General features: G+C 37.4%; 1 protein-coding gene across 1 annotated transcript in view; it reads left to right on the top strand.

Annotated features, from left to right (window-relative positions):
* The window catches only part of MYO10 (myosin X), a 232699-nt gene that overhangs the window by 137815 nt on the left and 81666 nt on the right, over positions 1–13218 (top strand). Inside the window, exons 10-17 of the mRNA XM_077116886.1 lie at positions 7441–7570; positions 9837–9955; positions 10913–11059; positions 11248–11348; positions 11459–11525; positions 12030–12122; positions 12549–12617; positions 12955–13037. Coding sequence (XP_076973001.1) covers positions 7441–7570; positions 9837–9955; positions 10913–11059; positions 11248–11348; positions 11459–11525; positions 12030–12122; positions 12549–12617; positions 12955–13037 — 809 coding nt within the window. The remainder of the gene's footprint in view (positions 1–7440; positions 7571–9836; positions 9956–10912; positions 11060–11247; positions 11349–11458; positions 11526–12029; positions 12123–12548; positions 12618–12954; positions 13038–13218) is intronic.

Below are 13218 nucleotides of genomic sequence, written 5' to 3'. Positions count from 1 at the left end.
ACAATCTCTTGGAGTCTAAGTCTGAGAATCCAGTTTGAAAGTTTGATAAATAACCATCTTAAAATGGTGATGTAGAGACGCTGTGACCTCGTTATCGCCAGCAGATTTCATCGATGTGGTCTTAATTCCTTTACGAAAGTTGTTACTAGGTGGACAGTTGCCTATGATGGATCTGAGATTGATTCGTCATCATAAAGACTGTAGTCCTCATAACGGAAGCTAACACTTATCGTGCACCTACTGTATGACGTTACGTGGACTCTCTCTGATTGCTCATAATGACACTGGGGTAGGAACTGTGGTTTTCCCCATTCTGAGACCCAGAGCAGTTGGCGACCTGCCTAACCTTCCATGGTGCTGGTGCAGCCCGTATCCAAACACACTGGAACTCCAAAACCCAGCCTCTAAATCAGGAAGCAGGTACAACTTCCCTTCTGTGCACCCTGAATTTGCCTTTCTTGGTTGTTGCTAAAAGGTCAACAATTCTGCTGTTCTGGAATGCCTTGTGGAGTGAACTTCAGAGTATTTAATTAATGAATGTAAACCACACATCATTTCCCTACATCTAATGTAGGTGTCCTTATGTTAACGATGAAACTAAAACCAGGCTAGGCCATGATTTTGCGATGGTCCCCCCCTCTGCCTCCCTTTAAAAAGGGCAAGCTGTGCTCCTAACATACAGAGGGGTTTCTCGTCCCACCTTTAAGTTGCTAACAAAAGGCCCCCTGCAGATAGCACTATTTGCTTTGCACCTTCGGAGGCATGGGATCTGGCCCTATAAATTGGATTTTATGAAATGTTTTTAATTTAATTCTGTTTTGGCCTCCCAGTCTTCTCTCCCTGTTCAAAACTTCTCTATCTACAATTCATTTATTATTGTCTTTGCTGAAAAATCACGTGTTAGAATAAGTATGGAAGCTCATTCTTATTTTTCATGAGTGGGGCAAAATTAGACTAGTCTCAGGACTGACGTTGTTATTTTCTTGGAGCTGTAGGGCTTTTTCACTTGCAGTGCGATTGGCTCACTGGCCACTAGGGTGTGCCTGACTGTGGGGAATTCTCTTTCCCTGGGAACACCGGAGAAAGTTACTCTGTTATCCCATTCGGAATTTTTATTCATTTAGTTAACTACAAATAAACTTTTGGAGCTTGGCCCATTTTCATTGATTGTTGGTTAGTTTGTTTTTTTAATTTGTTGTAATTAAAATAATATATTTTGGCATTTGAAATTTAGTCTTGTGACTAAAGCATTATCATCTAGTAAGGAAGGAAAAGGTATACATGAAATTGTTATAAATGTAGAGAACATATTTATAGTCTACTTATAGATCCTTAAACATTTAAGTGCAATTAGTTATTTGTTGGCCCACTCAGAACATCAGTGAGACCTTAGCTGATGTTTGTTAGAGTCAGGAACATGACATTTTTGCTATTATTTAATCTTGTTCTGGAGTTCTGAGCAATGCAGTAAAAAAAAAAAAAAAAAAAAGTGCAGATTTTATTTTCCCTAAAGGAAGGGGGAAGATATTCTTTTCTATAAGCAATAAGATTATCTTCCCCGAAACCCAAGAATATCAAGAATTGGAGAATGGTTTAAATAACATATATTCTATCCATACAATAAGATCTGTTGCAGCAAAGGGAAGGAAAAAAAATACCCAAGTATACTTAGTATATGGAAAACATTACCAACTTCTTATTATATAAGAAGTGAGGCGGGCAGAATGCACTGCTTTGTAATCATCGTATTTTTTTTTCTTTTAAAATAAATTTTTTTTATATTTCATGATATATAATATAATTAACATAATTATACATGCAGAAAAAAGATTGGAACAGAAAGATGCTGAAAAGTAGTATCTTGTGTGGCAGAATTATAGGAAGATTGTATTTTATTCTTTATCTTTCTCCCTAAAGTATAATATTTTTACAATGAACATATTGACTGTTATGATTGCATATGTTATGATTATATATAATGTAGAAATACAATCATTAGAAATGTGTCAGTATCAACATCAGCCAGCCCATTTTACTCCCTCGTGCAGCACTCTACCCAGGAGCTATGGGGAGACGGTAACTCTTCTGGCTGAGGTTGATTTTATACTAGACCTTGGACAAACAGCAGGTGAACAGCTAAAACCCCTGGGAAAGAGCTGGAGGAAGAATACACCACAGGGTTTTATGTAATGTGTCTTAAAATTTCCTTCCTAAATCAAATACCATTGAAATTTATATTTTCTTACTCTGTGTCCACAAACCTGTTCCCAGAGGTTGCAGGATTAAAGGAAGGGAAGAGACCATTTCAGTTGGGGTTCAAGGATAATTTATTTGTAGAATTTGAAATGTTAATGGAGAGAAGTTTTTCTATGAATTATGTTTGAAAATGTCATGTTTTTTAGCTACACAAATATCATTTTTCCTTTTATCAGTTCTAATGTCAGTGTACTATAGCATGGGATGTTTGAGGAGTTTTGCTCCTTATTTCCCTGAGAATTTGTTCATTGAGAGTTCTAGACTATACCTTTAAATTTTATCATGGGTCACAACTACCAATGTAAGTACCTGCAAGGTAGTCTGAGCAGTTTTAGGAAAGACCTGGTTTCTCCTGGACCAGAGGCAGTGAGCTTCGCTAAATTATACAGCCATCTTTTCAGTGCAAGCTTCCAAGTTGCACTATAAATTGGAATGAAAAGGTCTGTTTCAAGTCACTAGTATTGACTAATTTATTTTGTTGCTAGCATTTGAGCCTCCTGGATGGTGACTGAAGCAGTGTGATAGGAAACGAGAGTCTCTGATGAGTGTGAATCATTCTCTCACTCCAGAAAGATTGATAATTTACAACTCGCCTGGCCTGGGTCCAGACCGGAATTAAGCTGTAGGTGCTTGGCCCTCTTCCTGAACACAGAGACTCCCCTGGGTGTACCTGTGGGTTTTTAGTGGCCTGTGCTCGTGTATGTACGTACAAATTCATTCATTGGGAGGCACATTTTGTTAGGATTTGAAGGACTGACTTTGTACTTCAATTTTGCCAAACTTGGAAATATCAGTCCCTTTCATTTTGAAAAACTGGGCGTCGAAGTCAATTTTATATTATTGTTACATAACCTACATTACATAATATATCTAAACCTAACAGCACTTACATTGTATAATATGTTAATATCAAATTACTTATTACTTAGCACTTACTCTGTGTCCAGAATAGCTTCCCCTGTCACCATTTTAGTTGTACCCATTGTATGAGATTCAGCAGAGAATCTCTCTCTGTTTTCTGATGGTGGCTCCTTGCCCCATGGTCAGCTGCCCAACACCCTCAGTGGACACTCCGTGCACCTTTGGGCTGCAGAATACCTTAAATCTGTGCTCTTCCCTGTTTTGTTTCTACTGTGATGATCTTAGCTTCTTTCTTGTCCTTGATGATTGGGACTTGTTTAGGTTTGCTAAAGCTGCTAGAATGCAATATACCAAAAACAGAATGGCTTTTAAAAAGAGAATTTATTAAATTGCAAGTTCCCAGTTCTGAGGCTATTAAAATATCCAAACTAAGGCACCCATAGAAAGATATCTTGGCTCAAGAAAGGCCAGTGAGTCCGAAATACCTCTGTCAGCTGGGAAGGCATGTGGCTGGCATCAACATGGGCCTTTGGCTTCCCATTTCAAACAGTTGCCCGGGAGCATTTTCTTTCTCTTTCTCAGAACATCTGGGCTTATGTGGGCTCTGTCGGCTCTCTAAAATGGTTGCATCTTAAAGGGCTCCAATAAGCAACTCCACCTGGAGTGGGTAGAGACACATCTCCATGGAAACCACTTAATCAAAAGATCACACCCACAGTTGAGTGGGTCACATCTCCATGGAAACCACTTAATCAGAAGATCACACCCACAGTTGAGTGGGTCACATCTCCATGGAAACCACTTAATCAAAAAGATCCCCATGAACAATATTGAATGAGGATTAAGGAACATGGCTTTTCTGGGGAACAAAAAGTTTCAAACCAGCACAGGACTATATCACATATATTTGTCGTAATAACAGACATCCCATTCTGCCGAACACACCTTCACAAATGCCTATTCTTTACATGCCTAATTAATGTTTATTGAAAAGTTTCATAACATTTTGAGCCAGTTTATAATTAAATTGCTGTTTGGCGTTTCTGAGCTACCCTGGGAGTTTCTCCACTGTTTCCAGTCTTGAGCCATGTGGTTGAGAAAATAAAATAATTATAATAAGCTTTAAAGGGGTTATTCTTGCCAAATGGGCGGAGAGTGCTTACTAAAAAGACTTGTCAGTAGGAGCAGTAAGAAAGACAAAATAAATGGGAGGCTCCAGCTGGTGGTTTTTGCACCCACGCCCTCAGTGCTGGTGATAATTGGTTGCAGTCATTAAATTAGCCATGGCAGGATTAATGCAATTACCACTTAGCACCCCACTCCTGACTAATTAATCCACTTACTTGGAGTTAGACTTGAAACAAAGTCACAAATTGATTCATGTAGTAAGCACCCTAATTTTGTTGCTTGTTTTCATATCTTCATATACAAACTTTTGTGTATTTTAGGGAACTTTACTTAAGATTTTTTAGGGAGAATATTTTGATAATATTTCATTTGATAGTTTAAGATTTTTTTCCTCTATAAACTTATTTTTAAGGATCTTATTTCATTTTAACATTATATAAAGTCCAGGTTTTAATGAAGATTTGTGTGGTCATTCTAAGATTGGCCAAGAACGTTTTTATGAATTAGTCTTAAATAGTATATGAGGAAAACTTTAATCAGAGAAAGGAAAAATACTGACTTTTGCAATATATTTCCTGGGGCACAGGGTAGTTGCTCAGTAATACTTTTCCTGATGTCTGCTTTGGTCTCTTACACTATTTCAAAAGTCTAGAGAAAGGAAACTGTTTCTTAACCATATTTGTTTGTTTTTAGCTTTTAGAATAACTCACTGATAAATATCTTTAAATTTGAATAATTCGTTTATCATAGGACTATTAAAAAATTTTATAAGTTCTTGAGTCATACTATTTCATATTCTTTGCTTCAATTTCTGTTTGTCCACATAATCTGCTAGTTATTCCACCTTCGATTAAATGATTCCTGATCTTTCCATCTTTTGTAACTGATGTTATAGAGATAGAATATTCACTTGATAAAATGCTACCATTTTAAGTGTATATTTTGATGAGCTTTTAATTGATGCACTATTTAACCATAATCAAGATAAAGGACATTCCCATCACCCCAGAAGTTCTTTTATGTCCCTGCCATTCTACACCTGGCTCTAGGAAACCATTGATCTGCTTTCTGTAAACTTAGAGAATCGATTTGCCTTTTCTAGAATTTCATGGAAGTGGAATCGTACAGTAGATACTCATCTGTTCTAGCTTCTTTCACTCACCTGCATTGCCTGTATCACTATTAATTTCTTTTTTGTGTGAGTCCACTGAATATACAGCAGTTTGTTTATCCATTCACTCCTCGATGGTCCCATGCTTTATTGTAAAAATACTGTCAGCAGCATTGAAAACCACAAGAGAGCATAATACAGAGCAACTGTGTTTAGTTTTGCCAATTTTCTTCACAACCTTCCTATATATCCAGATTTCTTTAATAGTTGCAGACACAAAAAATATAATTTGGTATTCTTTACTTAAATCTATCATCAATACAATTGTATTTCTACATAATGTTCATGATTTCATTTAAAACCAACGCAATATTCTAGCAGATTTATTTACTTTATTTGCCTTATCTCTTTGTAGGATCGGTCCTTTTTTTTTTTCTCTCTGAAAATGTTCTTAAGGTAAAACTTCAGTGAATGCTTTACAGATAGAGCCTTTCTTCTCTGTTGTTGGCTCTTGTGTGGCATAAATTCTAGTAGAAGTTGTTGGAGATTACACTGAAGATTCTTTTTTGCCTTTTCTGTCTTTAGAAATCTGTAGAGTTGTTGGATAATAGTTTCTAGACTTTGGGCTAGGTGGCCTGCCATTGAATCTTGGTTTTGCAACTTAGAGAAAGTTATTTAGCCTCTATGAACCTTCATTTCTACAGATAGTAAAATAAGATTAGGTACATATGTGGTTTAGCTCAATGCTACCCCATCTTGTTCTCCAAAGCACTTGTACTAATTTGTTGTCAAATTAGTGTATTAGTGTTGTCAGCCAGTGTATAAATGTTCATTCCATCAAATTTTAAGTTTAACATTCAGACATTTTTTGCTAATTTAATACAAGTGATCTCAAATTTGCTTTAGTTTTCACATCATTGGGGAAATCCTATGGGATGTGCCTATTTTTGTTCTTTTGTTTCAGTGTTGCTCTCAGTCCTTCCCCTCTGATTTCTTACTTCAATGTTTCCCTGTCATTTGCCTCTTCCCTACCTTTATTGTTTTTCCTATATAAAGAAATTAAACCTTTTTAGTCGTTTCCTTTTATGCTGTCTATTACTTCAAAACTGTGTATGTTTTTTTCCTCCAAGCATCTATGCTCATTTTTATGATTATGGACCAGGTTTTCTTTGTAGGTCGTTTTCATCAGTGGTGCCAATGATTCAGTCCTTGGGCTTTGTGTTTTGCCTTTTGTTTTTAGCTTTTTCCTTTTAAGAATGTGGCTATTAATCACAATAGAAAATGAGCAGACCTTAGCTATGATTCAGAAACACCTGGCTTGAGTTACTTAGGTACTTGTCGTTGGTCACAGAGCTTGTGTAGGTGCCTGTTTCTTTTTGTTTTTCTTGTAAAGCATTGTGTTAACTTCCTTTTATTAATTAGAGGAAAGGCACATGGGCCAAGATAACACCTTACAAATCTTGTGGAGAAATTAAAAATGGAGACATCATAAATGTCTAGGGAAAACAGACCCAAATATATTTAGATTTTCTATCAGTATCTCTTATAAAAGGAGTAAAAGACTCTCCTGTTGGAGAATTTTAATCCATCCGTTTGGGTCCCTGTTGTATTTAGCCATTGAGACAAGGTCCAGAAGTTTGACACTGCTGGAGTCTTGTAAAATATTACTTTGTTTTCCATCCTCCAGCATTATTATGTGTGTGTGTAAAGAAAATGATAAATATCCCTTTATCTATTTATACCTAGAAATAAAAATATTTCTTTATCATCCATCTTTTACTCTGACTCCTCAAATCCCATTCTTTCGAGATAGAAGTAAGAGACTTGTCCATAATACACATATTTATTTTAATTTCATTCAGGGGTTATCTCCAAGCACTCTACAATTCTTTCTTAATATCTCTCTTTCTTTTACTTGTACCTGTGTAAACTGTATCTTTTAAAGGGAAGTGGCTACTTATCTATATCTTGTGTTCTTGTCTCTAGCACAATAGCTAATAATTTTAAGTAGTGAGAATTTTTCTTTTTCTTCCATGTAAAAAAGCAACATAAAAAAAACACGAAATGCATTTATTTTCTTCTAGATGGCAATGGAAGTGATGGAGTTCAGCAAGGAAGAAGTTCGGGAAGTTTTGAGATTGCTTGCTGGTATATTACATCTTGGGAACATAGAATTTATCACTGCTGGTGGGGCGCAGGTTTCTTTCAAAACAGGTAAGGTTGTGCCTTTCTCTTCTTTTCTTCTTGCCTCCAAAGGCTTTTTTACCTTCTAGGAAACTTTAAATACTAAAAGGCAGTTGAGACCATTGAATGTTAGGTTTACACCCTTAATCATTCTTAACTCAGGCATTAGTAAAATAAATGAGACCTTGATTTATGTTCTTTAATTATGCTAAAAAAAAGAAAAGTGATTTCATTATAATTTTATGAAGGACCTGTAGTGCTTGTTAATGAAATGAGTTTGGATCATCTTTGCTGCTGTATCCACAGCAACCTTTATTACTGTGTACTGTAGCTGTGGGGCTGTGGAGAGCTGCTACTAAAAGACCAGAGCAGGGGCTTGGCAAACTATGGCCCATGGGCCAACCGCCCCCCCCCCCTTTTTAAATTTTTATGGATATATATTATATTTACAAACCATGTAATCATCCACTGTGTACAATCAGTGGTTCACAATATCATTATACGGCTGTGCATTTATCAGCACAATTGACTTGTTTTCCTTTTTTTGTGAAAAGTAACGTATTCAAAAAAGCAATAAATTTCAAAGCACATCACAACAGTTAGTTGTGGAGCAGATATCAGAGTTTGGTATGGGTCACAATTTCACAATTTAAAGTTTTTATTTCTAGCTGCTCTAAGATACTGGAGACTTAGAGAAATACTAGTATAATGATTAGCAGTCATACTCACTTGTTAAACCCAACTTTCTCTGTATAACTCCCCCATCACCTTTGATTTTTCTCCCACTTTTAGGGGTATTTGAGTTATGCCCATTCTCACCTTTTCATGTTGGGAGGGGCTTTTGTCGATAATATGGGATATGGGGATGGAACTAGTTGATGTTCTGGAGAGTCTGGGCCCTCTGCATTTCATGATTTATCTGGTCCAGGGACCCATCTGGAGGGCGTAGGTTTCTGGAAAGTTACCCTAGTGCCTGGAACCTTTGTAGAATCCAACCACCCATTTTTCTAAATAAAGTTTATCGGGACACACTCTTTCCTTTACGGATTATCTGTGGTTGCTTTCATACTACAACTGTGGAGTTTTTGAGTAGTTGTGCAGACACTGTGTGGGCCTGCAAAACCTAAAATATTTACTGTCTAGCCCTTTACCAGAAAAGTTTTCTGACCTCTGGAATGGAGAGCTACAGAACGTGAACTATACCTGACGCGAAGTGTCAGTTAGTAAAGGGTCAGGGTGTTTGAAAATTGGTGTGGCTATGTTCTCATTGTTACTAAGAAAAAAGACAGCCAACTGTCCTGAGTTGCCCAAGTTGTTGCAGATTTTAGCAGGGAAGCTCTCATGTCCCGAGAGATCTATTGGTCCCAGGCACCACCCCTCAATTGAGTGGTGACCCGGTGTGATGGATAAAACCAGAGTTGCCAGCCAGCCAGGTCACAGCCCAGCTCTGCCAGAAGCTCTTTCCTTGGAGCCAAGTTCCCCTCCCCACCAACGCCACCAGCTTCTCATCCATAAAGTACCCTAGAGATCTGTTAATCCAGATTCAGTGAGTTTCTAGACCTGCAGCTATATTGTTTGTCATTTTCCTGGAGTGATTTGTGTATTTAATTTTTTATTTTAGTCTCAGGACCTCTTAATATTCCTAAAAATCCCAGAGAACTGCAAAGAGCTTTGGCTTATGTAGGCTACAGCTATTGGTATTTAATGTATTTGAAATTGAAACTGACATAGTTAAAAAATATTAACCATTTAAAAATAGCAATAGTAATTCCATTGCATGTTAAAATATATTTCATATTTCTACTATCAAACTGTCTATTTTCTAAAACAAAAAATCAGCAAGAAGAGTGACATTGCTTTACATTTTTTGCCAATTTTTTTATTGTCTGGTATAGTCGAAGACAGCTGGATTCTCCTGTCAGTTCTGCATTCAGTTTGTTGAGATAGCACATGTCCCGTAGCCTCTGAAAAACTCCATGAAATTCTGGTGAGAGAAGAAAAACATTAATATCTTAGTGTTATGAAATAAAGTAGTTTTGACCTCCAAATGCCTGAAAGGGTCTTGGGTACCTCCACAGGGTTGCTAGACAATATTTTGTTCAAGTGCCAGATTCTCTGCTACTAACCTGGGATTCACTAAAAAAAGTGAATAATTTACCAACAAGATGTGTGTTCTGCCTGAATGGATTCAGGAGCATTCTCTGCTTTAAGGTGTTTCCGTGAATCCATTTGGGGTCCACTAGTCTGTTCCTTCTTGGGGGCTGAGTCCACATTTGCCTTGTTCTTCTTTTGCCAGCTTTGGGCAGGTCTGCAGAGTTACTCGGGCTGGACCCAGCACAGCTCACAGATGCACTGACCCAGAGATCCATGATCCTCAGGGGGGAAGAGATTCTCACGCCTCTCAGTGTTCAGCAGGTACATGCACTTTGCTATAAACACCCGTCGTGAAAGACGCTCCTGAGTTTTCAGATCCGTGACTTTGCTTCGAGTATGTAACTACAGCACGTTGTTCAAATGAGTTTGGTTTATGATCAAAATATAGAAGAGATCCAGTATCGGGGGGAATGGTTGATGAATAGCTTTCTCCGAGAGAGTGTGGCATGGTTTGAGAGGATGAGGTCTGAAGCAGATTGCCTGGGTTTGGGTCCAGACCCATTCACTTCCTACTTCCTTGTGTTTATTCATAGGAAAGTAAGTCACTGTGCCTCAGTTTCTTCCTCTGTAAGACAAGGATAATCATCATACCTAATTCATAGGGTTCTTATGAGGGCTAAAATTAAACATATACTAAGTGCCTTCTGTCTACCGAGCAAGCACTTAATCAACATTAGCTATAATAATAGGAATAAGTGGTATTGTTAAGTGTGGTGTATTATTTATTTTTGTCTTTGCTACTGCATTGAGCCAATTTATATGTGCTACTCCTTCTAATATCTGTTTTGTGATCAGAGAAGTAAAAATGCTCATCATATCACACAAAAATTTCATAGGTACAAAGAAAATCGAGAAGATGATAATACTGGGAAAACTCAAGTCTTAGTTACTGTTTTAAACTGGATAGAAGATGTTACCTGTATATATCAGTTCAAATTCTTTCTTTCGTGTAACTCGACGTGTAAAGTTGAGTTTGGAAGCCTATGGCGAGTCTTCCAGTAAAGTAAATAAGTTAGCTCCACTTGATCCTTTCTTTACACCTCTGTAGTTTCCCAGATGGTTTTGACTGACTTACCATTGGGTGCACTTGGGTGGCACCGGTTTAGGGCGTGTGTCTCCCCAGGGGGCAGGGATGGACCTGCCTGCCGGGGGGTGGGGGGAGTGGGGGGGTTAGGGGAGTGGCGGTCGCAGGGTCTGCAGTGAGTCCATTGCCCACAGGCAGTTGACAGCCGAGACTCCCTGGCCATGGCACTTTACGCACGATGCTTCGAGTGGGTGATTAAGAAGATCAACAGCAGGATCAAAGGCAGTGATGACTTTAAATCCATTGGCATTCTTGACATCTTCGGGTTTGAAAACTTCGAGGTAAGCTTCGGAAGGACAGGGCATGTGAATGGGTTTCTCTGCATTTGTTAGCTGCTCCTAAACAGCTGGCCTGAAGCAAACCCTCATACCATCTCTGGATTTTGTTTTTGCCTTTTCTGCAGCTTTATATGTAATAGCGAGGTCCTTAAAAAATTTGTGCTGAATGTTTTTTTTTTCCCCTCCCGTAGGTCAATCACTTTGAACAGTTCAATATAAACTATGCAAATGAGAAACTTCAGGAATATTTCAACAAGCATATTTTTTCTTTGGAACAGCTAGAATATAGCAGGTAAACCTTCATAGAATTCCATTTTGTAATTTTTATGAACATCAACCACCAAATTAGATACTTTTGAGGCATGTTTTCATTTGACTTGTCCCTTTGTAATCTTTCTGCAGAGAAGGATTAGTGTGGGAAGATATTGACTGGATAGACAATGGAGAATGCTTAGACCTGATTGAGAAGGTAAGGCATTGTTGAATGGTTAGTCCCAGGTCCAGCTGTGCTGATTCATATTTATGGGAACAAAATAGCTTGTGTGAACACGCACCTCAAAGATATGAATATTTAGAACACAATAGACCATTTGGAAGCATGCATGTTAATATCCAATGTTGAATTTAGATACTTGGCTGCTTCAAACCCATTGTCTCATTGAACTCAATATTTTAGAATTAACAGTGTACGAATCAGCTTCACTTAGATTTTAACTTGGCATTTTAACTATTGCCAGTGCTAATAGTGGTTTTCAAGTTTAGTCTGCAAAATTGTAGTTTGTTCAATTCTTTTTTTAACTCATAAGGAATTTAAATTCATTGGGTTCCTTATAGTGTGCCATTCAAAATTTTTCAATCCAGGAAATTACCGTGCATTTTTTTTTTTAACTATTTACTTGAGAATGTGTAGGAAACAATGTGTAAAAACGTGTAGTCAGCTTTTAATTCATTCAACCTGGTTTTCCTTTTCTAGAAACTTGGCCTCCTAGCCCTTATCAATGAAGAAAGTCATTTCCCTCAAGCCACAGACAACACCTTATTGGAGAAGTTACACAATCAACATGCTGTATGTCAAAACCCGCTGATCTCTAATTACGTCTCAATAACAAATCTGTGCATTAAGATGACATACAAGATATGTCTGTACTGATGGCCCACTCTGCTGCCACATTGAACTCTTTTTCTCAAACCAAAGCGCTTCTCCTGTTGCTAGTACTTGACTGAAAGAAGCCACAAGGTTGGATTTGGGCCACTTGTCACAATATGTCCAGGTTTAGTTTATGAGTAGAGAATTTAGAGTATTTAACCTACTGTAGTGGCACAGTCAAAAGTTACATGCTTTTGATAAAGTGCATCATATTTGTTGTGTCCTAAAATGCTGATACCTGGTGAGCTTTGAGATGGTTTCCCCTGTCTGTTGTATTTAGTTTTCTCCAGAAATCAGTGGAATTCAGTGAGTGAAATAAGCTGCTTATTTTTGTTTTTTTATTAGAACAACCACTTTTATGTGAAGCCCAGAGTTGCGATCAACAATTTTGGAGTGAAACACTACGCTGGAGAGGTGACTTCTTATTAAGATACTTAGCAAAAATTTGACCATTTAATATTAGAAAAATAGTTATTTCAGTAGCCCATTATAAATTTTTTTTAATTAAAAATTTTTTTTTAAATACCAAAAAACACCAAATGCAAACATTCTTAACTTTTGATCATTCCATGCTACATACATAATTAGTAATTCACAACATCATCACATAGTTGCATATTCATCATCATGATCATTTCTTGGAACATTTGCATCTTCTTATAAATGTATTGAAGTGATAGCTTCTCATGGGTCTGGCTTTTAAAGGAGTTCCTTTTGACCAACTCTACCTTCTCTTATTTTTTAAAACCAGGTACACTATGATGTTCGCGGGATCCTGGAGAAGAACAGGGACACCTTTAGAGATGACCTTCTCAACTTGCTAAGAGAAAGCCGGTATGTCAGTCCCCTCTCCAAGAAGTCATTAGCAAGCAATTGCTATTCCTGCAAATGTTTTTATTCAGAAAAAGAAATAAAAAGAAAACAGAAAAAAATTCATACATACCATATGCCCCTTACCCCTCCCTTTCATTGATCACTAGCACTTCAATCTAAATTTATTTTAACATTTGTTTCC

This window comes from Tamandua tetradactyla, chromosome 9 (genome assembly GCF_023851605.1).
Source record: "Tamandua tetradactyla isolate mTamTet1 chromosome 9, mTamTet1.pri, whole genome shotgun sequence".
NCBI classification, from domain to species: domain Eukaryota; kingdom Metazoa; phylum Chordata; class Mammalia; order Pilosa; family Myrmecophagidae; genus Tamandua; species Tamandua tetradactyla.
This window is presented reverse-complemented; position numbering and strand designations above follow the sequence as displayed.